The 26,596-nt window shown below is 37.8% G+C and overlaps 1 protein-coding gene across 4 annotated transcripts in view; it reads right to left on the bottom strand.

The window, feature by feature from the left end:
* Positions 1-7,683: 7,683 nt before the first annotated feature.
* The window catches only part of LOC134533322 (choline transporter-like 1), a 616,909-nt gene continuing 597,996 nt past the window's right edge, over positions 7,684-26,596 (bottom strand). For all 4 annotated transcript variants that reach the window (XM_063370818.1, XM_063370819.1, XM_063370815.1 and 1 more), the window contains exon 15: positions 7,684-8,805. In XM_063370818.1, coding sequence (XP_063226888.1) covers positions 8,686-8,805 — 120 coding nt within the window. In that variant the 3' untranslated portion in view covers positions 7,684-8,685. The remainder of the gene's footprint in view (positions 8,806-26,596) is intronic.

Raw genomic sequence — 26,596 nt, 5'->3', positions numbered from 1 at the left:
ATAGATGTTATTGAAAGATTTAAAAGAAACACTGTTTAATCGGAAGGTTAAGTTCGGAATCATAGTTAAACCCCCTCCTCCCCCAAAAAACAGAAAATTATAATGACAAGTTACATGCCTGCAACACAACCTAGCATGAAGCATGAGCATACAGTTGCAAGGTGGTCGACAAGGGCAAGTGTTCGCAAGTCTCTGGAGAAGATACACTGTTCAACATTCTCTTAGTGACTTCGCAGAAACTCTGCCTCTCATATGTCATATTGGCCTATTGGCATGTTTAAAGAGAGCAACAGTATTTGCTATTTTAATAAAAACTAAAAGCATACAGGTTCTTTTTGTATTTACCAAAAGTATTTAGCATGTATTTTGACAGTATTACAAATTAGTTACTTTAATTCTTGTGTAATTTTGAGTTATTTGGTAATTTAGGGGCACATGTGTAATTATGATTTTAGGCACTACGTATATTTTATGTAAATATCTCTTTGGTTTGGTAATGTTTATATTATTTATTGATCAATCAAGTTCTGTTATTTTCAATAAAGTACATTTTTGACACTATATAACGGAATCGTTAAGAAGTTATTTGTTTATCTTGCAGAATGTTTGGATAGGTTGAATATACATAGTTGGCCAATCATGATTAATTTCACAGGAAATTCAATTAACATTTGCTATATTCAACAAAGCTCTGTGATTGCTATATAAAGGCACATGTTTAAAGAACAATGCTCTTGTTGGTCGGATGAGCCACCGTGTTGCATGCCAGCAGTTGTTTTCGGCTAATGTTACAGCCAATAAGAATGTATAGCTTGTACTGTGACCGCTAGGTGTTGCGAGTGACTGGCAGACGTCTGTTTCCTTCCTCGCGCGACTGGCAGGGACTCAACAGTCAATTACTCGCTGAGATCCGAACAACCCCTTCTGCCAAGTGATTGTGTGTGACTTTAAGTCATAACATGGCAAACCAATAAAACCGGTGCGACACAAGTGTTTTTCCTTCAAAACTACCAACTACCAAAAAATATGTTTTTTTGGACCTAACTTCCAAATTTACATTTAGATTGACAATGCCAATATCATCATGGGCACACTCAACACACCACCGTGATACATGAATCAACATTCACCCTTAGCTCTGTTAGAAATAATACTATAGCCAAACCTTCAGCCTGCTAGCATGGATTGCTACAACGTTAGAAGAAATTTCCAGAGTTGTATCAGATATCGGTAGGCATGTAACAAATTAAAAATATAATAAGTAGAATACAAATAAACTATTATAAATTTAAACACTTTGGTCCACATAAGGTAAATGCACACACAGTGTCTAGTGCAATGATCCTTAAAAAAAACAATTCTCATACATTTCTTTACAGTTCACCCCAAATTCTTGTTCAACTACCTTCATTATTTGAGGCACTACAATAATACTTAAATGCCAACGGCCCAATAATTTTTGTACAGAATGTTCTAAAAGATGACATTTTCAAACTGTCAACAAGTGTAAATATTTTGCACGAAATATGAACATAGGTTCTGAAAGATTTGCGTAAGTACAACAGTACTGGTTCCTACTGTGCCACCAACACTCTCTGGTGTGAGAACCTGCAAGCTCATACGCCATGGTCAAACACTAGAGAGCTAAATGCTTTAGACAACTTCACTCCCCCCACTCTGCCCCCCAACTCCCCTTAAGAGCAGGGGGTGGGGGAAGTGGAAAAATACTACACACAATTTGACTTATGTAAAAATAATAATAGTAGTAATAATAATGTAAGTTTTTAACTGGAAAAATTCATTAATAATTTGTAATCTCTTTAGACAATTGTACCTGAAACTGTGCTGTTATTTCTTAGATCAGAGTCACAAGAGAAGTGTAAAATATTTAGCCTCATTAATATTAGTACACATATTTTGCACAACTACAAAACAAATACATTATTTTCTCTCAAACTTTATAAGCAACTTGAAGCATTTGAAGCTTATATATAAGCACCATAAACATTCTTAATATTTAGCACTTAGGTAAATGCTCACATACTACATAGTAAAACACTCTATAAACTTTGAATTTCTCACACATCAACACTGTTCCAATAATGCTGGGTAAACTTTACTTTTTATGAAAGCAGATTACATATTTTAACAAACAATGTTTTAAACACTACAAAACCAGATAAATTAAATTGATGATACATTTTCTGATAAAGTGGCATGCTTTAAGCTGCTACTAAATAAGTTAGTAATGTATCACATTGTTTACCATATTTGCCTAAACATAAGAATGGTTAAAAAAAAGTATTATATTTCATTTACTACAATATATGCCCATAAAAATAGTAACGATGTGGACTGACACTGAATGAGCAGAAATGAAATATTCTGGCATGAACCAATGATTCCAGCATATTAGATTGAGCGCAATCAAACTCAAACATGAATTCTATTGACTTTATTTCTGTAATTTTTGACATGATAACGTCTTATAAATCGATGAACGCCGGCTGCACGCACGAAAAATTGTCACGTTCCGCCTGAGTCGAGCGTTTAAGAACCGGCCAACCACAGTGCGAGAAAATCTTCTATAATATCAACCAGGTTAAGGTGGGCTTTTTAACTAATTGTTCGTGATTATATTTAAACAAATTATTTAAATTAAATTTGCAAAAACTGAAAATAATATTTGAAAAATAAAAAATTGCAATTTTTAATCAATGTTTTCTTATGATGTTATTACGTAAAATTATAGTCCGTAAACAGACTTTACAGACAACCCCCTTTTTTTAGTTTTGTATTTCTAAATGATTCCTGATGCCATTTGTTTTCCCCACCTACATTAAAACAAGTGCGGTCTGGTTTTCCATTCATATATTTTGTTTAATGTCAACACATAAGCCCTACCTACGCATCCAGTCTATACGAACATTGCAGAAATCACAAATATATTCTCCTTGAAAACACTTTGGTCTTGATAGCCTTACAACAAAAAAATTATTAATTTAAATTTTATCGCAAATGATAATATTATTCTGCTATTTCTAAATAACTCTTCTTAACTTTATCTCTATTAATCCGCAGAAGCCGGTAATCTCCAGAATTAATGTAAATAAATTCTGCGTTTGATTATTTACTGACGATACATGCCCATGAAAATAAATGGCAGTGTAGTGAAACAAATGCTGTTTCAGATCAAAATAAGTGTTTGCAAATAATATACATTGATACTCCTGAAACTACTGAGTAAAGGCTATTGAACTTGTATGTAAACATGTGTAAATATTTTTTCTTGTAAAAACCAAGTGTTTACAGAAAAAAGCGTGAGAATTCACGAAAGGATGGAAAAACAACTGAATTTCATGATTTAAATAGTTTCAGTATTTTTTGAGGTGCCTAGCCTTCAATGGAAGAGCAGACCTGCCAACATTCAAATTAAAAAAATCATGAGGTCCTCGATAAAAATTTTCAGGCCCATAAATACAGGTTAGATATAAAAAACAACAAATGAGAATCTTTAAATTTAAGTGACATACCTGTACATATGTTACATGGTCTCTGCTTCAAAATTTATTTCAACAAATTATAGGTTGCAGATTTAATTTAGTTGAACATAATTTAGTGCTGTCGTGTAGTGATCATGCAGGGCCACAACTAAAAAGATGTAAAATAACATTCTTCTCGTGTAACACTATTATCACTGTTCACAGCAAAATTAATTTTTTTATTGGAAGCAATACACTTCACGTGTTAGCTGTGTTTTTTGTAGCGACATGTTTCACAATGTTTCCTCTTCCACTATGCGAGATAGAAAAATCAGCACGGCACACTCTAAAAAACGCAAAATTGCTTCCTTTACATGACTCGAGTATTGATGGCAACTCGTTACTGTAAGCTTTCGTAAAACTTGTTTTGTAACTTTTACAAACAAAATCTTGGGGCCCCGAAAAATCGTGAGGAAACACTATTTTGGCGTGAGGGCGTGAGATGGACCTTAAAATCGTGAGCCTCACACCAAAATCGTGAGAATTGGCAGGTCTGGAAGAGGTACTTTATGTTTCACGTTTATTGGCACAAGTATAAATTCCAGAAACATGCAGTGATTTCACCCGACTTTTCCTGGAATTCCCTAATCATTCTAAATTCCCTGACTTTTCCCAGTTTTCTAGTCCTGTAGCAACCACGATCTTTTTCCATAAGAAGAGACTACAAACGAACTTCAGGTGCGAGTTTTGGTAAACCGTGCACATCATTCAGCCATTTATGCGATATTTTTTGGCAAAAGCCAGATGTTGAATTGTCTTCCTGAGGTACAAATTTGTTACTTTGTAAAAAAAATAATTAAAATAGACCTGGCGACGCTTGCTGCTTGCTAAACGTATCAGTTAGTTGGGAAAACGTCAACAAATTAAATTGATAAATTTTGTATTAATATGTTGTCAAGCATATTTGTATTAAGCCCCTAAACAACTATAATAAAAGTGGTTTATCTGCAATTTTAAATCACCTAGGATTTGGAACTACCCACAGCATCACCTCTTAAGTTTTGCGTTCCCTCCATCTGGAAACTGGAATAAAAAACTAAACTGAACTGAGTTTTTAAGTCAAGTAAGCTTTAACTACTTTTCTTGGAAACTTAAAGGTATGTAACTGAAAAAAGCTACTTACGAAATGATGAAATTAAAGTCACTCAACAGTTTATAAATTACAATTTTACAAAAGGGTTATAAAAGATGTTTTATTGGATATCTGGCATTTAATTTTGGTGGCTAAATTATCATATATTTCATATCAATGAAGAAAACAATTATAACTACTGTCTAAACATACAAAATCTTTATTTAAAAAAAAAAACCTTATGAAACTGAATAAAAAATGTGATTTTCATGTTACTTGTGCTACCAAATACAGATATTTATTTTTCAATAAAAATTTGTATGCTTTCTCGTCATTTCACATAGATTCACTGGAAGAATGTAAACTTTATCCAAAAAGACAAAATTTTTTCAAGATGGCTGGCTAATTTACCTGAACTGAAAAAAATCTCTTAGATATATTTGCCACTAAAAATTCTAGTAGAAATCTTAAACAGAAACAATTTTAGTTTAATTCTGAGTAAGGATTAGTTGAGTGCAGTGTGGTTACTTTCCAGCTAAAGGAAAGAATTGCAATATTAAAAAGTTCATAATTTTTGCACATGATTCTCAGGTTACAAATGTAAAGTTCAGCCTTCAGTGCGGAGCGAGACAGGCTTTTGAGTAATGGAGGCTCTACATCACTGGAGACTTGCGAGCATGAAGTGACAGGAGTGACGTGAGTGACGTGAGTGACGTGAGTGGAGTGTGTGTGTGAAGACTTACTGGCTCCCTGCAACATTGGGGTCGACCGCAACTACGCTCATATTTTAATGAACAAGGTCTACTGAGTAAGTTGACTGATACGTGTATTAAGAAGGAAGATACAAACTTCTTACATGCAAAATCTATAGCAAAAAAAAAAATACTAAGTAGAAAAAACAGAAATTATTACCAATATATAAAGTTAAAGCCTAACAAGATAATGTATCTTCACCTGACTGAAACTACATACTCTTATAATCCTGTTCATTACTAAATATTATTGAGAGTAATTATCATGCAGCATTATTAATGCCTATTTTATTAAGTACTATGTAATTTATTAACGCAGGTACACAACAACTATGTGCATTAAAGCTTATTCTTCCGTTATATTTATGGTATATATGTATATGAAATATTTTTTAATGTTTTAATTGCTTGAATATTTATTATTAAAATAAGTGTTACTATATTTTATTTTCACTGAGCATACATTTTCCATTTTCAATGTTTATAAGTTTTTTACTTATGTAGGTCTTCCAGGAAGTTTACTAGAACAGAAAATAATTATTTTGAAAACATTAAGAATACGTAATGTTTCTGATTAGTGTCAAACATCAGTAAAACAAAACTTTTAGTAGAAGCAAGCTTTAACATATTTGATAACTTAGCCGCATGAAACTGAAAGATGATGAGTACACAATGGTTCGTCGGTGGTCGCGATTGCTTGCTCGCAGAGGGTCGTTGGTTCCGTACCATCTGCCGGCACAACTCAACTTATGAGTTATGAGCACCAAGTCGGTATCAAGCGAGCTTCGCAAGCCACCATGATCATGGATAAAACAACATTCACACATGTTAGTCTCCTGTTAGCACTTTACGGACAGCTGCAGTCTCCAGCAGCGACGCAGCACCTGCCTGCTTCACTGCAGCCCTTACCTCTCCATCATCGGCCTACACAAGTGCGTGACCAATATCATACCACACATATCATTGCTTTCATTTCACCCAATTTTGGATCTGGTTAAATAAAATACTTCTGCGCCCATGCTTGACATTGACATGCAAATGCCAAGATGGCAAAGACTTGCACAAATATATTAAACTGGTTAAGTAAAGTCTCTATGGTCCTGGCTTGCAAGAGTTTCACTACATCATTAATCTGCATGCCAGAAAAACCTTCATTTGAAAAGATTGTTCTACTAATGTACAGATAGATGTGTTAGCAGCTGTGCATGTCTACTTTGTAATTCACTAGCTCACAAACACAAGCTGCCTTCATAAGCACTACCACAGAGAACCAAACATTATTTATTTTACTCTTTTCAGCTTTTTCCCAGGGAAAAAAATAAAATAATATCACTTCATTTTTTTTTTTTAAATTTATACACTACAACACTAGTTTTAGTTATTAATGTTACTTATTTTTAAGACAAAGCTTTCCCGAAATTCACAGAGGTTCTCAAATGGGTAAATCGGTAGTAGTATGCATGCCTTGGCTTTGAAACTTGTTGAGGTTAATTCATTTGTGAATAAAACAATTTATACCTTACGTTCTTTGATGTGTAAACATCTTAGCTCTCTGTAGGAGTGATTGAGTGATAACGGAACAGAAATGTGACACACAGATGGTGCATCCACACGCAGACATGAGTAGTAAATACTGTATTAGGGTGCATACCAAAAATATTGGTAGCCATATGAAACTTTATGGTAGTGAAACTACCCTGAATATATTTGGTACTAAAAAAGTCATAATAAAAAGTAATCTAATACCTAAGAAAACTGGCATTACAAATATTATAAAACATATGCTCTTTTTAAGCTTCAAATTGGCTAAATAGTGGGCACTTGTTTACCTCCATGAATGTTATTCAACCTCTTCACCGTGAAAATTTTTACACTTTTTAAAATAACATTTTAACATAAAAATATTATATAATAATGTTGAATCAGCTCAATATGGTTAAGATTTGTTTGTAGGAAGTATTTACAAACTGGCTTTAGTTCTTTAAATAAAAACAAATATATGAACATAACGCTTAGTGTTATAATGTGCTTTAAAATGTTTCAAGATAATATTTTAGTAATGCCATAGAAGTATAACTTCTAATGTGAGCGAAAAATTTGTAGTATTACTGTTTAATGAATTTTAACAAAATGGGTAGTATTTTAATAAAATTAATTGTCGAAAATCAAGTCCATAGCAGGGCTTTAGAAATTTTGTTGTTAAAACTTTAAAGTTTAATCAGCTCAATAAGATCAAGGTTTGTTTGGAAGGAAGTATTTATAGACTGATTTCTGTAGTTTAAGCACAAAAAATAATACATACACATACTTAGAGCTATTTCTTTTTTTTTTTTAAATTTCTCAGATTAATTCTGTTTTAATGAATCTAAGGACTGCAACTTTAAGTTTGAAAAATTTCTAAAAAAAAGCACCACGTTTTTGATGCTTAGGAGAACCAACAAAATGTTAAATATCTTTGATTCCATGTTCGTTCCAACACAATTTTCTTGGCTACTAATTATAGATATTTTTTTAAGTTACTGTTAATTTCTGTTATGACTATTCAAGTTCACAAAATGTATTCCAGGAAAGTATCACTACTTTGGCACACCAATAGACTCAGTTCACGGAACATGCACGAGTGTGGGGCCGTCATCTTGATGACCTCGGCTCACAGCTATAGCAGTTTCTGTCTGCACGCACAGTGTCAGATCTCACTTCACTGCATTTCTGCTGCTTGCAAAAATTTCACCCACAATGCACCTAAAGAAGTATAACCTAAAAATGCAGGCAATGAAAATTATGATCTAGGGAGAAATGGATGTGTACAGTGTTAATGCATTTAAACGCAACACGTTCGGAACTCCTGTTGTTCGGCTAGCCCTGAGAAATCAATAGCACCAACTTTTTAAAAAGAATTATAGTTGGGTTTTAAAACAAAAAAAAACTTTTACAGTTTTCCCTAAATTGAATACTTTTTCCACATATTTACCTTGCTCTGCATTATTTGAAAGATGCGAACACATGGATGTGCTCGTTACCGAGGCTAGATGTTTACACATCACTGGCTAATATTGCTTTCTTTTTAAACATTTATGTGCAACTAAAAGTAGAGTGTTGATTTCTTTCCCATTCCTTCTAGTCATTTAACATGAGCAACACTTCCGCAGTGCTGAAACTCACTGTAGTTCCCTGGGAGCTTCCAATACCACGCCTACGGCACCTCTTCTTCAAGAGATGCTCGTAACTGTCACTTTGAGAGATTTCGGAAAATCTGTTGTGTTTCCAGGTAGAGCAGATGTAAGGTGCATCACCAGAGCTCTGCAGACCTCCGGCAGTGCTACACGTTGATGGGCGAGGTGAGTTCCATGGCACCCTTGCTGTGCCTCCTCGACTGCCAGTCGTCTCCGTACAGCCGCTTGGCCTCGCACTTGCACAGGAACATGGTGTCTATGACCACCTGCAACACAGACCTGCTCTCCAGACCTCCCCTCCAGACCTGCTCTACAGACCTGCTCTCCAGACCTGCTCTACAGACCTGCAACACAGACCTGCTCTCCAGACCTGCTCTACAGACCTGCAACACAGACCTGCTCTACAGACATGCTCTACAGACCTGCAACACAGACCTGGTCTACACACCTCCCCTCCAGACCTGCTCTACAGACCTGCTCTACAGACCTGCAACACAGACCTGCAACACAGACCTGCTCTACAGACCTGCAACACAGACCTGCTCTCCAGACCTCCCCTCCAGACCTGCTCTACAGACCTGCAACACAGACCTGGTCTACACACCTCCCCTCCAGACCTGCTCTACAGACATACTCTACAGACCTGCTCTACAGACCTGCAACACAGACCTGCTCTACAGACCTGCAACACAGACCTGGTCTACATACATGCTCTACAGACCTGCAACACAGACCTGGTCTACACACCTCCCCTCCAGACCTGCTCTACAGACATACTCTACAGACCTAATCTACAGACCTGCTCTACAGACATGCTCTACAGACCTGCAACACAGACCTGGTCTACACACCTCCCCTCCAGACCTGCTCTACAGACATGCTCTACAGACCTGCTCTACAGACCTGCAACACAGACCTGCTCTACAGACCTGCAACACAGACCTGCTCTACAGACCTGCAACACAGACCTGGTCTACACACCTCCCCTCCAGACCTGCTCTACAGACATACTCTACAGACCTGCAACACAGACCTGGTCTACACACCTCCCCTCCAGACCTGCTCTACATACATGCTCTACAGACCTGCAACACAGACCTGGTCTACACACCTCCCCTCCAGACCTGCTCTACAGACATACTCTACAGACCTGCTCTACAGACCTGCTCTACATACATGCTCTACAGACCTGCAACACAGACCTGGTCTACACACCTCCCCTCCAGACCTGCTCTACAGACCTGCTCTCCAGACCTGCAACACAGACCTGGTCTACACACCTCCCCTCCAGACCTGCTCTACAGACCTGCAACACAGACCTGCTCTACAGACCTCCTCTCCAGACCTGCAACACAGATCTGGTCTACACACCTCCCCTCCAGACCTGCTCTACAGACCTGCTCTACAGACATACTCTACAGACCTGCTCTACAGACCTGCAACACAGACCTGCAACACAGACCTGCAACACAGACCTGCTCTACAGACCTGCTCTCCAGACCTGCAACACAGACCTGGTCTACACACCTCCCCTCCAGACCTGCTCTACAGACCTGCAACACAGACCTGCAACACAGACCTGCTCTACAGACCTCCTCTCCAGACCTGCAACACAGACCTGGTCTACATACATGCTCTACAGACCTGCAACACAGACCTGGTCTACACACCTCCCCTCCAGACCTGCTCTACAGACCTGCTCTACAGACATACTCTACAGACCTGCTCTACAGACCTGCAACACAGACCTGGTCTACATACATGCTCTACAGACCTGCAACACAGATCTGGTCTACACACCTCCCCTCCAGACCTGCTCTACAGACCTGCTCTACAGACCTGCTCTACAGACCTGCAACACAGACCTGCTCTCCAGACCTGCAACACAGACCTGGTCTACATACATGCTCTACAGACCTGCAACACAGACCTGGTCTACACACCTCCCCTCCAGACCTGCTCTACAGACCTGCAACACAGACCTGGTCTACATACATGCTCTACAGACCTGCAACACAGACCTGGTCTACACACCTCCCCTCCAGACCTGCTCTACAGACCTGCTCTACAGACCTGCAACACAGACCTGCTCTACAGACCTGCAACACAGACCTGCTCTACAGACCTCCTCTCCAGACCTGCAACACAGACCTGGTCTACATACATGCTCTACAGACCTGCAACACAGACCTGGTCTACACACCTCCCCTCCAGACCTGCTCTACAGACCTGCAACACAGACATACTCTACAGACCTGCTCTACAGACCTGCAACACAGACCTTCTCTCCAGATCTGCTCTACAGACTGCCGTTAGTGAGAGCATTTTGATTTAATCCTGGCACATGTGGACGTGTATAATGTCCATACTTGCAAAAGTGCTTGAAAGTAGCCTACAGAAGTTGGGAGTCACAATGTGCATAGTTGCAAGTTCATGGAAAGTAGGGCTACGAATGGTTATTCTAAAATGGTATTGATTTAAAAAAAAAGCTGGAAGTTCATTTAAATGTAACGTGCACATTGGTAACAAGATTAAGCCGATGCAAAAAAGATGCAATGAGTTGAGCTGAAAGTAGTGCTGGAGTGCACTTAAGCCACTTGAACACTCAGGTATTCGACCAAGGAGGAAGAAAAGTGCTGTTGGTTTCCTGCAACTCTCGAAGTCCGTTGTTGGGGAAGAAGTTGAGCTATGTGGTTGGCCTTCTACCCACCTTCTACCCACCATCGAAACAACACTGGCATTCACAGGGAAGACGGCTTCTAAAACACAGAATAGATGCAGCCTTCAAAATAGGGCAAGCAATTACAGGAGAAGTGCGGAACAAACACAACACAACAGGCACAACGCCAGGTCTGTTGACCCTCGACCACAGCAGCAGCTGTCTGCTTTCAAGCGAGAGACCACGACAGTAAGAAATTCAATTGTCGCGGCCACTTGTCCGACGTCGATGGATGTGTTTTGCGCATGCTCGTGCTGGGGGTTAAGCAGTGGATTGTCTGTAGTCATTGGTAGTTTTTCTGTGCCTTGTCATATTGAAAGTTTTGAGAATAAGTGTTATAATTCTTCCATTGATGACAATTCTTCCATTGATGACAATCAGGAATTTTTGGGGTTTTCGGTTCCCCTTGATCAAGATCGACATGTGTTAACATTTGAACTTGTGTCAGACACGAATATGAACAAAACTAAAAACTCTCAACTGAAGTTGTTTACTAAATCTAAAGAAATAACCATCAATAAACTAAGTTAGTGGCAATGGAATCCAGTAAACTCACACAATTAATATATCTAGTGAAAACTTTGTGCACTAAAACTGATGATCTAAAAAGTAACAATGAAGTGCTGAAGACGTTGTTGGACGACTCCAGGAATGAAATCTTGTATCTAAAATATGAAATGATCCAAGTCAAAGATAGAGGAATGCAGCATCAGGCACCCGGACGGCTGACCTGTATCCCGACATCAGCAACTCACAAACCACACATCGCAGATGATATGGCTTGATCACTGAACTGAACACATGCAAGCCCAAAACCAACAAGAGTCTTTAGTCAAAATATATTACTAATGACATAAAGAAAACCCCAATGCAAGTTAGTATTAGAAATCAATGTTAAACCAAACCAGCATTCAAAAGAATCAAAGCTTTGTCTGTAACATGTTTCACTTCCAACAGATTTTTTTTTGCTTTTATGCCCACCTGACTGACAGTGCTTGTCCAAGTTATCCCCCATTCCAACCTTATATTACATATCCCACAAATTAAAATTCCCAAATCACTTACATAAAATTTTTCTTCTTTGTAGTCTCTCGCACGGTCTTTAATAGTTATTTTTGGTCGCCCCATATCTAGAGATAATTATACTTACTTCCGCCGACGCATAAAAAAATTGCAAAAAAATGAACACAATGCACCGACTAGACAAATGTCACAACATTTGTACACACAAATCTATGGTGATCTGATCTGAAAGCAGCCAAAACAGTGCGTGCGCAGCGAAATTAAAAATGCATGCGATAATAAACGCCTCGAAACGGACAGTGTGAGCGCGCCGACTGTAAGCTGAGTCTCGCGAACGTGCATGTAGTTCGAACTTCCAACGCCAGATCAACGCGGCAGCACTTCAGATGTGCTGCGATCTGTTGTCGATATTCAAACTACATCGTTGAATCACAGCTTTTGTTCGCAGCGAGCTTGTGCCGTGCCGTGATTATTGTGTTGTAATTTCTTGTTAGTAAACAACCCTCGGAAGCAAAAAATAGCAAAATCGAAAGATGTTTCGTCTTGATTACAGCTGATTAGATAATGTTGCAAGCTAAATAGTTTTCAAACATAATATTGATATATTGTGTTCGCATTAGGTTAGCGGGCATGGACGGGATTTTTTTTACTATACATTTGACAGTAAACGTGAATGTGTGACCAAAATTATACGACTGTGTTTTCCGAATCCTGAATAACATATGTATTTGCCATTAAAACATTAATAGTATACTTAATTTGTTAAGTCTTATTCTGAACATATTAATTTGTTGTGTAGGGCCAATCGGCACTTCTTTGAATGATCTTCCAAGTTTTGTAAATAGTCGCATATATTTAGCAAAAACCCGGATATTTCGCATCTATTTCGCATTTATCGCAATTGCGATTTTAACGTACCATTAATGATGGCCATACAGCCACCACTTGCACAAAACACCCAGGAATTTACTGAAAAATGAAACAGGGTCAAAAAGAAAGAAAAAGAAAAAAAAAACAAATCGGGTAAGATATGACACAAGGAATAAAAGGAAACAAAATTGCACAGCACTCACAAATGTATCAAAAACTTAATTACAGTATTTCAAAGATAAGGAATAATACCTGATCTGACTGTGGAGTCACTGAAATGCAAGGCGCAGTAGCTGTTGAAGGCAATACTTCGGAATCACAAGTTGTAAACAAGGTGAGAAACAGGGGGAAGAAGAAATTGTTGTTTGCAAAGCTAATGGTCATGTGGTAGAACAGGAAATGGCAAGAGTTGAAGAGAATCACAGGCTACAATGTAGTGGCAATGCTGCAGTAGAAGATCAACTACATACCGTATTTACTCGCATATAGAATGCACCCATAATTTGAGGTCTTGAATTTGGTATTTAAGATTCCCCCCATATAGGTCGCACCAGTAAATTAATGACGTGAACGGCCGGCGCGCCGTGCACGAAAGAGTTAACGGGTACTGTAAAACTCCGCTACTACGAGAGCTGATAATTGCGTGATAAATTGTTGTAACAACAAGTACTCGTAATAACCGAATATAGAAAATTGAAGTCAAGTTAGATTCCTGACTTCTTAAAAAGTCTTAATTGTAGACTATAACTCGAAAACAGTGCTTTGTATTGAAAAAATGCACAGAATAAAAGTTGTAGTAAATTTAATTTTGAATAGAAAAGGCTTGTTATGATTTTTTATATCTACAGCGGTTTTCGTTTTAAACGTGCGATTGGTCTGACGCGTGAGGAAGTTCCCGACACAGATAAGATAGTGGCTGGGGAAACCATTGCTTCTCCCCTTCCCTTTTTCTACTTGTTTGCCATCCAGGTGCAACATCGCTCTTCGTTTACCTTTTTTTTTGGCGCTAAGTGAATTTGCGTCATGCGAGTTTGGCTATGCTAGCCGGCTGGTTGTTATTTTCGTTCAAAACGTGGCGAAAGAACTTGTGTGGATCAGGTAGAAAACATTCGGCTATAAACGAAAGATATAAGAACAATGCTATCCTGAAATGCTGTGACATGTTTTTGGAGTAGATAATCACAGCGACAGACTGACAGGATGCGCTCCCGCCCTTGCCATCAGCGATGTTTATTTTGACAGCTCAAACAATTACAGGAAAGCTTCACTATAAAGAACATGAAGGGACCAAAAAATAGTTGAGTTTGTTATACTGAAGTTCTTTATACTGAAACATAAGCATTGTTATAAATATGTTGACGCCGTCCCCGCTACCTCTGATTATTTAAACGTAATTTTTGTTCAGTTCGTGATCTCAGGGAAGGTTCGGCCTTGTGGCTAGAGGTAGGGGTCAACGCAGTAGGGCCCCCCGAGCTGTTGAGGCCACTCGGGACGCCTGAATAATAACACAAAACCTCTTTAGATAGTTGGTGAATTTAATACAGCACAGCCCAATACATGGTGCTGCCCGTTCTGGCCGTAACGGTTTGCCCGACGCGACTAGTCACACGCGCAGCTCACTTCCTCAGTGGCGGCTCACGATTCTTATGCGCGTGAGGGGCAGACTCGTATACGTGACGCGAAAGTTACAAAAGACACTCTGACATGGCACACGATATTTTGAAGCACAATACACTACACTAATACCTAGCTCTGGATAAACTGGGCTAGCAACACGTAGGCCCGTGTCTCCGGCGACTCTACGTGGTGTCTAGGTGTGTCCCAGGGACTGAATCGTTATTAAGATTGGTGGCGCACTGCCGTACGACGGTGATACATAAGCCCTGACATGACGAATTACACTTAGGCGAAAAACTATTCCACTAACATATTACACTTGATAAACTGGGCTAGCAGCACGTAGGCCCGTGTCTCCGGCGACTCTACGTGGTGTCTAGATGTGTCCCAGGGACTGAATCGTTATTAAGTTTGATGGCACGTGTCGCCTGCTGGCTGCCCCGTGCGGGCCAAAACTAAGTAGCCTGTAGGCTAGGTTGGGCGTGAAGCGCCGACGTAAAACCACATACTCTCCCCACAGTACTTACGTATGACGTGGAACACTCATCTCGGAGCACTGATTGAATTAAGTTAAGTACCTCATGGTAAATTTAGGCCGACCGCGGAACTGTACAAAAGGTTGAAAAGAAATTACACTATGGAAAACTATATGTCGGTGAATGCAAAGGTTGAAGGTTCCGCGTTGCGCGCAGGCTGCCGGCCTGGGTGAGCTCTCGAAGGACACTGACTGTGTCGCCGCGTACGACCCCCCTCCCCCGCCAGCCCTCCCGCGGAAACGTGTGAATTTCGCGGGAAACTGAACCGGCCAGGTTCGGGACAAATCGCACCGTGAAACATGATTTTGCAAAGACTGAATTATTAATTAATGAAAAATAATGTTTAATAAAATCCTGTGGAAAAACATAATTATAACAATTTGTTGTAGTGCGGCAGAAGGATATGCCACACCCGGCCGGATCCTTCCGCCGGCGCAGCACTCGTTGCACGGCGATCGCCTCGACGCACGCACTACACTTAGCTGCGCGCACGGGCGCGTTCGGTGCACACGCTTCTAGGAGACGTTGATGAGGCATAGCGGTCTATGCGACATAGAGGAGCATTGGCGGTCGGCGTCAATGTATACCGATAAACACATGAAACACCTTAAGTGTTTTAAGGTTCAGTATCTCAGTCATTAGTCTATGGCCGCTTGAAGAACCTGTTCACATACTCTCTGCTGATGCTTTGTCTATGGTCAGGAGACACATTGTAGGCAGAGCTGCCAACCTCAAATCACACCCATCAGTAATGACAATTATATTAAAAAAGTACGCGTAAATCATGCACAATAAATTTTTTCTGAGGAATTATGACACACACAAGAGAAAACAAAGGACAATAATATGCAAAAAAAATTAAAAATGTAGGCCTATGTATATGAATACAATGAAAATTAATGAATCGAAGAAAAAAACTATTTGAACAATACAATCATCTGAATATGTAAGAAATGTCATTAATTTTACAGGAAATTTTCAACCTTCAATTCAAAGTATTCAAAGTTATACTTTTGAACAATTATATTTTTATTTGCTTCTTTTATCCTGGTTGGATAAGAACTGTCTTATAAACAAACAACAGAAGACAAACAAAAGAACTTGTAAACAATAACTCTGCGTTCGTTACTTTCGTTTTTTCAGATGTAGCGAAAAAACTACGATATGGATTTATTGCTCGTCATGACTATAAAATGTTCCGCCTGTTTCTTTAATTCAATGTGCCCTCTACAGTCATCCCTTCCACCATGTGCAATCGAAAAGTCAAACGTGCATACATTACAAAACGCGTGGTGTTCCAAAACATTTGAAGACAAGCATGGCCATTCTTTTGAATAGTTAGGTCTTAGGTCGAAAGTTTTGAAGAATTGCTTTCTTTTTTTTATCCCCCAGATACACGCTTCATTTCTACAACCGGCCGGTAGCCTACAACTCACGTAGTTTCGGTTTCCTACCACGTTCGTGCAACTTTGGATTTCACTCAAAAATTGAAATTAAAAAAATCGAAGGGTTGGGTTAGGTTAGTCACAACATGCTTGTTTTCATTGATTTAGCGGCTGAAGTGGCGTTAATACCGAAACGCAAAACTTCGGAAATCTTCGGAAATTCTTGCAGGGAACCGAAACTACGTGAGTTGTAGGCTTCCCACAACCGGCACTGAAGAACACAACCACAGAATAATATTTATTCTGTGACACAACACTATTGAAAAAAGGAAAAAAATTTCACGTCTGTAGACACGACAAAAACAATATGGTGAAAAAAATGAATTTCAAGAAATAAATTAAAACAGCACAGGTTAGCCAAAGTACCGTACAAAAATTATCGTGATGTAAGTAGCCAACAAACGAAAAGTCCGAGAATATGTACTATTTGTATCGTACAACGGACGTAATACCATCCCATTATTATTTCAAAACACGAGAATTAATCTACTCATGTCAACAGTACATGCGCACACATACTAGTTCCGTTATTGTTTTTGTTTACGTACACGCTGTTACGTTTGAATAAGAAAATTAAAAATAAAGTACAAGTTTTTGGATGGTAATTTTTTTCAAAATTTGCCTCAAGGTTGTTCGTTCAAGTGAATATTTTTGTTTCAGGAAGAAACGGACCGTCGTAAAATTCCTTAAGATGAAATAAAATTAAAGGTTATTATATACGTTTTTGGCGGGACCAAACAATGAGTTCGGTTAAGTGAAGTGTTCGTTTAACTGAAGTTCGTTGTACTGGTGCTTTCCTGTATCTTTTCCACGACCCTTCACAGCGTAAAAAAAAAGAGAAAAAAAAAAACATGTTCGAATGCAGATGGAAAAGTAACTATGCAGTAAAAGAAATATATTTACGGCCCTGCTAAATTTTTCTATTCAATAAAATTCGAGGTATTAGTGATTTTTCAGCAGAAACTGCTGTGTGACTAATAAACAAATTGTATCATAATAACTTAAACTTATAAAGTATTTATTTACGGAGGACAGTCGTATAAGCCCATAAAAAAATTTATTTGACCGAGAATGGACTATACAACATGGCTTTTGTCGCACGTGGTGTGGGAGGGGTGGAGGAGGAGGATGCTGACAGTTTCTCACGCAGAAGGTTGAAATAAGGTAGGGAATGTGTTGAAATGTTAGTTGGAAAAGGGGGGAGGGCATTTTTATATGGTTTGTGGCTCTGGGAGGGATGAGCCTTGAAGTATTAGCAGGGGATGGGAGAGGTAAGCGTGTCGTCACGTATGTCGTCAAGCCGCCGCTACCGCCAGCCTGGCCGGACGAGTTTCTAACGCTCTCGCAGCAGCTACCACAGCGGCTTTTCGTGCGGGCGGGTGAGATAACATGACAGCTGAGACGGCTTTTCGTGCGATAGCGGAGGCGCCGAGCTCGGCTAGACACTGCCACGTGGACAGTCTAGAGGGGTGGTATCTATTTTTAGCCGTCTTTTGTATGCCTGCCTGCTTACAGTACAGCTCTCGCCAAGATAAACGTGAACACATAGCGCCCAACAAAGTGTAACAGACTTGTTTTACAGCCCATTTTACTCAAATTTTCGACTTTCTCTGCTCAAATTTTTCACGGTTCCTCAAAAAACGGTCGTATAAACGGAATGGACGCATCAGAGGGGGGTCGCATCGGCGGGATTCTACTGTATTGCAAAAAAAAATTCTCAAAAATTTAAAAAAATTTTTCTTCACATATAGGTCGCACTTTATTTTTTCCCCATCAAATCTGGTAAAATTGCCGCGACCTATATGCGAGTAAATACGGTATGTACATGAAAGACAGATCCAACAGATGCAGGCTAGTCTATACTTACAAAGGGAAAGTGTGTGTAGTGAGTGTGGACAGAGGTGCTGAAACGAGAGCACTAAGTATCACATGCAAGGAGAAATGTGAGAAATGTTGCAACCAGTGAGGTGTCAAAAAAGGATTCTGATGTGAAAAGAAATGTACTTGTAAGAGAAGTGTGTAGTGTTGTTGGTAGTTCTGATAGGCCTTGTGCTTGGAAAAGTGCAATAAGAATATTCGGTGGTAAAGATGTCTGCAAACAAGGCATGGCTGATGTCAACTCAGGGCATCATAAAAAACTTAAGTAGCTTGATTAATGTAAACAACATTATGAGTTTTGCTACGCGAGAGTAAACAGTGTTACTGTAACGTTTTGTGATGATTTTTTGAAAGAAACTACTGTTGTTTTGCATTGTTTTAAGATTTACATGTGTCTATTTGAAGGGTAGTGTGTAGAGCTGGGCCGTTGCCGATCACCGATCTCAATAATCGGCTGATTTTAACACATCGGCATTGGTACCGATCTGCAAATTATATACCGATCACCAAACGCCGATCTTTACATACTAAATCAAAATTAATAAATACTGAATTAAGCTTACAAATGCAAAGTTGTACGTTTCAAATTTACTTACAAAATAACTAAATAAGGTAGGCTTACAATCACGTATCAACAAAACCACGAATTTACAGTACAGTAGAACCTCGATGATACATTCCTGTTTCATACATTTTCCCGTGTCATACGCCGCTTATTTTGGTCCCGCCGAAAGTAATATATTTACAATTGTTTATTTTCCCGGAACATACACTAATAAAATATTTAATTTACCGTTTCATACGGTTTCACGAAGCGGAAAAGTCCCAAAATTCACAAATGGTTTGGTTTTATTCCTCCTTATAAACTACGTTTAAATGCTTTTTGAAAAACGTTCATTGTTTACCTTTGCAAACGTAATAAAATAACTTTACTGCGCCATATATATGGATAGTATCAGGAAGACTGTGCACTTCGCTAGTAGCATCTATGGCCAGCACCGAAGCGAGACTAGTGGCGCAAACTAGCAATGATTATGAAAACGGTGCACGCTCTTTACCAAGGCATGGATATCATATTTTTTGCATTCATTAATCTTTGAACTAATATACCTGTTTGTTATTGTTTCCTTACGATCTGATTGTTTTGTATTCTAAGTTTCTAAAGTTAAAATTTTATTGAAAATTTTTCTGTTGCATAAAGTTGTTTGTAAAAACAAACAAACATTTCTGATATTTTTTTTCTTTATTTCTAATTTAGGCTTGGTGACTTGTTGTCTATTTTAGTGATTCTTTAAAGCACTTATTTTCAAGACCTGTGAAAAGTGTCGTATGGGTACTTTGGTTTGTGGGGTGGGAAGGTCTAGAAATAGTAGAAATAGGAAATACTTAGTTTACATTATATTATTGTTCATTTTTAAAAACCAATGAACAAATTGTTTTCTGTCAAAAGTGTTAAAAAAATGGTAAGTTATCATAAGGTAACTTTTTCATAAAATTTTTTTTTAGATTTTTATTAATAACATCAAACAAGCTATATAATTCTTAATTTGTCTGATCAGTGATCGGCAATGATCGGCGCCGATCATCGGCGGAAATGATCGGTATCGTAATGATCAGCAAATTTAGTGATCGGCCCAGCCCTAGTAGTGTGTTTACCAGAGAGGTTGTAAACAATGGTTTTAAGGAAGTTTATGGATGTAGAGGAACTGGCAGTTTTAGTGTTAAATGATGCCAGTTTTTGAACACAAAGGTGTAGTTTTTGTACAGAATTTTTATTAGTTAATTTAATTGATATGAGTACAGTTTTACATAGGTGGTAAGTATTTAGATAGTTATCTGAAGCTATTAGCAGCTGAAAGGAATTAGTCGAGCATCCTTACCTTCGGCAGGTCAGGAGCTCGGCAAGTTCATTCAGAATACTTAGGGAAATTATTTTTTTTTTTTATTGTTGACATAAATATTGTTCAGCCCATAATGCAATTGATGGTTAATTAGCATTTTTTGATTTTCTTATTGGTTTGTTTACATTTTGTGGCTTGTAATTGTTGCATGTGACATATTTTTCTGACAAAGAATCAAACATGTTTAGCATATAACAAAGAAGTTTGAATTTTAGCTGCAAATGCAAAATAATATTATAAAACTAATAAAAGATTTTCTACAGTGAACTTTTTTGAAGATAGCAATTGGTTTTCTGTTCTCAAGGATTGAGTTGATAATGTTACCTGCTGTTACTACTCGAGTGAATATGTTGCATGTTGAACAAGATTTTGATGAGAGTGCCGGATGAGCAGTGGCTCCAAGTTTCAAGTTGTTTCCAGGCAGCTGAGAGGTTGAATGGCAGAGTCCACTGTTCTTCTTCAGGGCACACTCCCTCCTCAGTGATACTGTGTAATGATGTTATTGCTTGCACTGTCGACTAGTAGTCAAAGTAACCATGAATGTATTTCAGTTTGTTTCGAAAAGCTCTGCTGTCAGATAATGTTCAATTAATTCTGAGAATGCAATATAACTGTTAAAAACTATAGAATAATTTTAAATACCAAATATTGATATTATTTTTGAAATTTTTTGCAATGGTTGAAATGATGGATTTCCTTATTTTTATGTCTTGATAATTAAGTCTTTTGTTTGTCATGCTCAATAATGTTGAGGCATAATTGTATTAACCAAGGTGCATATAAATTTTTTTTACAAGAGTTGTGAGTTTATGTTAATGTATTTTGTCGTTTTCTAGCGTAGATGTGCAAAGGTTATTGTCGTTTTGTAGGCCAATGTGGTCCAAATCATTTTCTGGTCGTTTTATGGGCCAAGAGTGTCGAGTGTTACTTCATCGTGTTAACCAAGAGGGTCCAATGTTTCAAGAAAATATGTATAATGTTGTCGATTGTATGTTTTAACTATGGAAGTCAACTGTTAGGGAATGTTTTGTATATGCTTTTTCTTTGTAATAGGTAAAGTCAAGATTTTGTGGTGTTATTTTAAGACAAATTTTGGTGTAAAGAAATAAAGGTTTCGGTGTTATATGTTTTTATTTTTTTGCACAAAATACCCACGGCAAAATTTTCTTGCTTTTCTGTACGACATGCAAATTTATTAAAACAAATATTAATAAACACTAAAACCTCATGATCTTATTACAATTAAGTTCATTTGCAAATTCATAGATAATTAAGTTCATTTGCAAATTCATAAATTAAAACTTTTAATTAACTACTAAACATTTCACGACTTAATTACAATAACATACACTACAAAATTACACAATTAAGCACTTCCAAAGTTACTATTAAGATGGTTTTATTGAAATGCGATCATAGTTAAATTTTCCGCATTTTCTGGAGTGAGACGTTGTCTTCTGTCACTAACTACCAGTGAGTACCTGGAAAATGAACGTTCTGCATCAACATTTGATGTTGGGAACCAGATTGCCCTTAAACTGGCTTGAGCAAATTCACTGTAGTCCCCTTTAAGGGAGCAAAGTACCTTTGCAACATCAATTTGGCTTGTTTCTGGCAATGAAAGTTCATCCTCAATTATTTTTTTGAAAGCAACATAGCCATGTATGAATGTATCAATAGGAAGATGGGAAACAGAAGGCAAGTTATGCAGAGACTTCTGTAGGTTTGCATCTTCTATGCTAACCCTACTCACATTTCTTGGGTTGAACAGCAAATTAATGGCATTAAAGACTCTTAGACAAGGATGTCGTTTAACAGATGAGTTTTGCCTCAAACGCTTATTTTTCTCACTCGCGACATGTTTCACAAGCGTATCGCGTCTCTCGTAGTCTAGCCTGCAGTTACAGAATTTGCACATTAAAATTCTATCACTGAAATAAAATCCTTCGCTGGAAAATTCTTTCGATCGGTCACTAGCAGAAACTTTCGTTTTAGGCATTATCAAAAATTTTTAATCACATAGGAAATATTTAACCTCTTAATACGCAAAAACTTGCCGTGCTGGAAAGATCAAAACAATGGAGAATAGATGCGAATACAAACACATACCGAATACCAACATACGTACGTGAAAATTAATACCAACATAAACATGTACAATTTATTATTTACAATCGTTACTTTAAGCAGGGTTAATTTTATTTTCGTACCCTACGTACTTTATTTTAAATAAACAGTAAAAGCAATGCGCTTTAGTGTGTAATATTTTAATGATTAAAAACGTAATCTTAGAAAAACATATTTTGGACGTTTGTTATTTTTGTATTTACAGAAAGTGAACGGCGGCCATTGTATCATAGTTATCAACATCTTAAATTATTATGGTACACAAGATTACCGTTTAAAGAAAATATTACGTTAATTCCGAGACTTCATTTTAAAATCTATAATGAATCACCGTCGCATATAATATATAATGGCTGCTAGTTACTGTCAGAAATATTTGATTGTGCTGAAGATAGTGAATTGTCCTTACAGAATGGAAAAATAAACATAAATAATCAGGATATACGAAATTTCGTGACATATCGCGGATTTCGCACAATTTCGTTTTATTTCGTGTTTTCCCACGGTTTTCGGTGTTATTTCGTTTTATCGCGCATTACCATATAATCGTGCCTCTAGTAATAGGCATGAATTTAAATTCTCACTTTGTTATACTACAGATGTAAATTTTTTTGGCAGGGATAATTTGATAGGTTCAGTATATTTTTCATCTTCTTCAAATTTGGCAGATTTAATTTTAATACACTGAAGTATTGTCACACAATTTGACATTACTGTGTTGACTGTAGACATGAATAATGCTGGCTGTCCTCCATATTGATCTGAAGTAGCGACGGGTCTCAGCACATGAACGGCTCTAAGGCGGGTACAGGAAATGCGCTGGCCGCTCGCCCGGCAGCTGGGTGCTCTTGAGCTCTGCCACCTTCTCGTGCCTCTTTCCACCCATAGGAGAATAATACAGGCTCAATTATCTTTTGAAAATTATCAGAAAAATAAAATCCATGATTTAAAGTTGTCTAATATTAATTGTCTGCAGGTATTACATACGACATTTACAGCTTACATCACTTACAACTAGGGAACCAGAAATATTGCAACTCATGAATTTGAGAAAAATCACAAAACACTATTAAACAGTAAGAAATGTTTTTAATGAAAGTTAAATATAATTAAAAGGTATTTTCACTTTGGATTCACTCATGAAATTATTTGTAAATGATTTCTATCCCAAATTTTTATATCTATTCAAGAATATCCACAATTTTTTAGTTATTTAATTTTTTCTTTTATCATAAAACACATAGGTGCGAACGCACGATAACAATGATTGAGTCAGATAATATGATACACTATACGGGATTCAATGGTACAAATTATAGTTGCTTCACCCATAATTACGGTACGCGACGGCAGATTATTACCGTAGTGCTGGAACGGCAGTGGGATGCAGACATGATAACGTATCTCATTTTCAGACAACTAGCATTTGAACAATTATATAGCTTACTTGTAGGCTGTGTTTTATTGTTATTAAACCAGTTAGATTATCATGACATTTTTAAAGCAGATCAAAATTAACTGCCCTCACTGATGTATGGCAGAAGCTGCCTTCAAGCAAGAAAATTGATAAACAAATATTAGGCCTGTGTGAATATTCAAATTTTCGAATATCAAAACGAATAGTTTTTTATTCGTATTCGATTCGATTTCGAATACTAACACTTCGAAAAAACGAATATTCAGTCATTTACGAAAAAGGCTGAGCGGGATCACTGAAACCGGTAAACATTTCGGGATCACGGAGGTTTCTCTCGTTGGGCGGGGGCAAAAGTTCAGCGGGATTTTCGTAATGTTTTAGAGTTATGTATGTCGAGTTATTCCACTACATCTGGCCACGTAAAGTCCGTTCGAACACAGTAATTCGGAGCGATAACTAACGTATTTTATGTAGAAGAATGTTGTCAGGTTGTTTAAAATAGATTTGAACTGTCAGCATACTGATAAAGATAAATACGTGTCTGTAAAATCCACACAACCGGGGTGTTATAAGTGACAGTTTTCAGATTAGAGGGTGAAACATGGTTTGTCGGCACTGTAATTTCGTTTTGAACGTGACGGCGAAGAGAAAGAAAATTGTACAGACTATGTGGAAAACATCTGGCCGCATACTCACAGCAAAGACTCCAAAAGCCTAACATGCTACGTCAATGTTTTTCAATAGGATAATACACAGTAAACGACCGGATGCAGGCGGCCACCCCACCCCCACCCCTTCAAACCCTTCCCAAATTCCTCGTGAAATGACAGCTCAGGCAATTATCCTGTCCCGCGCGTCAAAAAAAAAACTCTTGCCAAGAACTTACTTAAAAGCTTGCGATCACGTTACATGGTGTACCAAGATTGTGAAGTAAATGTGTTTTCTATGATGGTAGATCCACGGTTCAAAGATTCACTAATTGAGGATGAAAAAAAAAAAATATGGGTTGAAAATTTGTGCAGGTAGGTATGAAAGCTCAGTAAGCTGAACACAGTAGCTGAAACTATAACTGAGACAAGTGAGGCTACAAGTGAAATGCCTGTTAAGAAGTCATCTCTGTGGGCCTACGTGAAACCTTCAACAGCAGCTCAGTCTACGCTTGCAAGCTACGAAGAAACTATCCAAGGAGAAGTAAACGAATATCTGGCAGCACCCTTAATCCCAAAGAATGAAAATCCTTTCAGTTTCTGGTCAGAGAAGGGACGCACTTGTTTCCGAAACATAGCTGTGGTAGCAAGAAAGTACTTGCCTATACCTGCCACACAAGTGTGCAGTGAGAGACTTTTCTCAACAGCTGGCAACATTGTGACGTGTAGAAGAGAGAGTCTACTCCCCGAAAATGTAGAGCAGCTTGTGTTTCTCCACAAAAATTTAAATTAGCTAATATGTAGTGCTGTGACAAGACTTTTTTTAATACGAACTAATTATAAAATTGGAGAGCCTTAAAATTTTAAGTACTGTCAGTTTTTTGTTTTTACATACATTGTATCAGTAAATATGTACCTGTTATTGTAATTGATGTGATATAACATGTTTTATGGGATTTCAATTCTCATTCCAATTATTCAAACTCAATATTCGTATTCGAGAATAATTTGGTATTCGTATTCGAAATCGATTCGAACTAAAAAACTGATATTCGCACAGGCTTAACAAATATCTCCAAGGCCCCATGCTGATTCAGCATTCAAAACAAAAACTTACTTTGTTCTGTCCACTTGCCCTTGCTCTAAAAGCTTTCAAGGCCACAACAGTACTTAACTTCGCAGTCTCTCCCATTTATCCAGCGCGGAGTTTCTTCGTCGCTCCCACCTCCTCCTCCAACAGACTGTTTCCCTTCATAAGCCCTTACACGCCCGGTCATGCCAGCCTCGTCACTTCCACCCCAGCCAACCACATTTCTTTCAGCCACAGATTTTCAAGCCAAACGACCCAATGACAATAATAAATTATTACAGTATTCTGAGGGGTTTTGCAAGACAAGAGATTCTTTCGATATTGATGGATATAAATATCTACTCTCTTTTATTAATTCTTTATTAAATAAGTATTAAAATTAGCTTCTCTGTAAATATTTTGTAGTAAGTAAGGTATAAATGGGATTTTCTTTAATCTAATAGCATCTAGTGACATGAGAAGCAACTCTGCTACGTGGGGCTGGGTGCTTATTTGTGTCTAGTTATGGTTGAGCAGGATGCTGACGAGTCATGTTAAACAAACACACCATTTATTAGGGCAGATTTGTATATTTAGTGTGATCTGATAGAGGTACTCGAATTTCGTTAATGACGAAATCGCGAAATTTTACTAACGATTTTGGAACTACATTCTAAGCACTTACAAATGTGTTTCCAAACGCTTATTTTGAATTTACAGCATTTCGTTTTCACGAAATAACTGGCGATGCCGTGAAATTCATTACTATTCGCGATATTCTTGTTGTTTCACGAAATATCCACGAAAA

Source organism: Bacillus rossius, chromosome 6, assembly GCF_032445375.1.
Source record: "Bacillus rossius redtenbacheri isolate Brsri chromosome 6, Brsri_v3, whole genome shotgun sequence".
Taxonomy (NCBI): domain Eukaryota; kingdom Metazoa; phylum Arthropoda; class Insecta; order Phasmatodea; family Bacillidae; genus Bacillus; species Bacillus rossius.
Note: the sequence above shows the minus strand (reverse complement) of the source record. Positions and strands in the feature narration are given on the sequence as shown.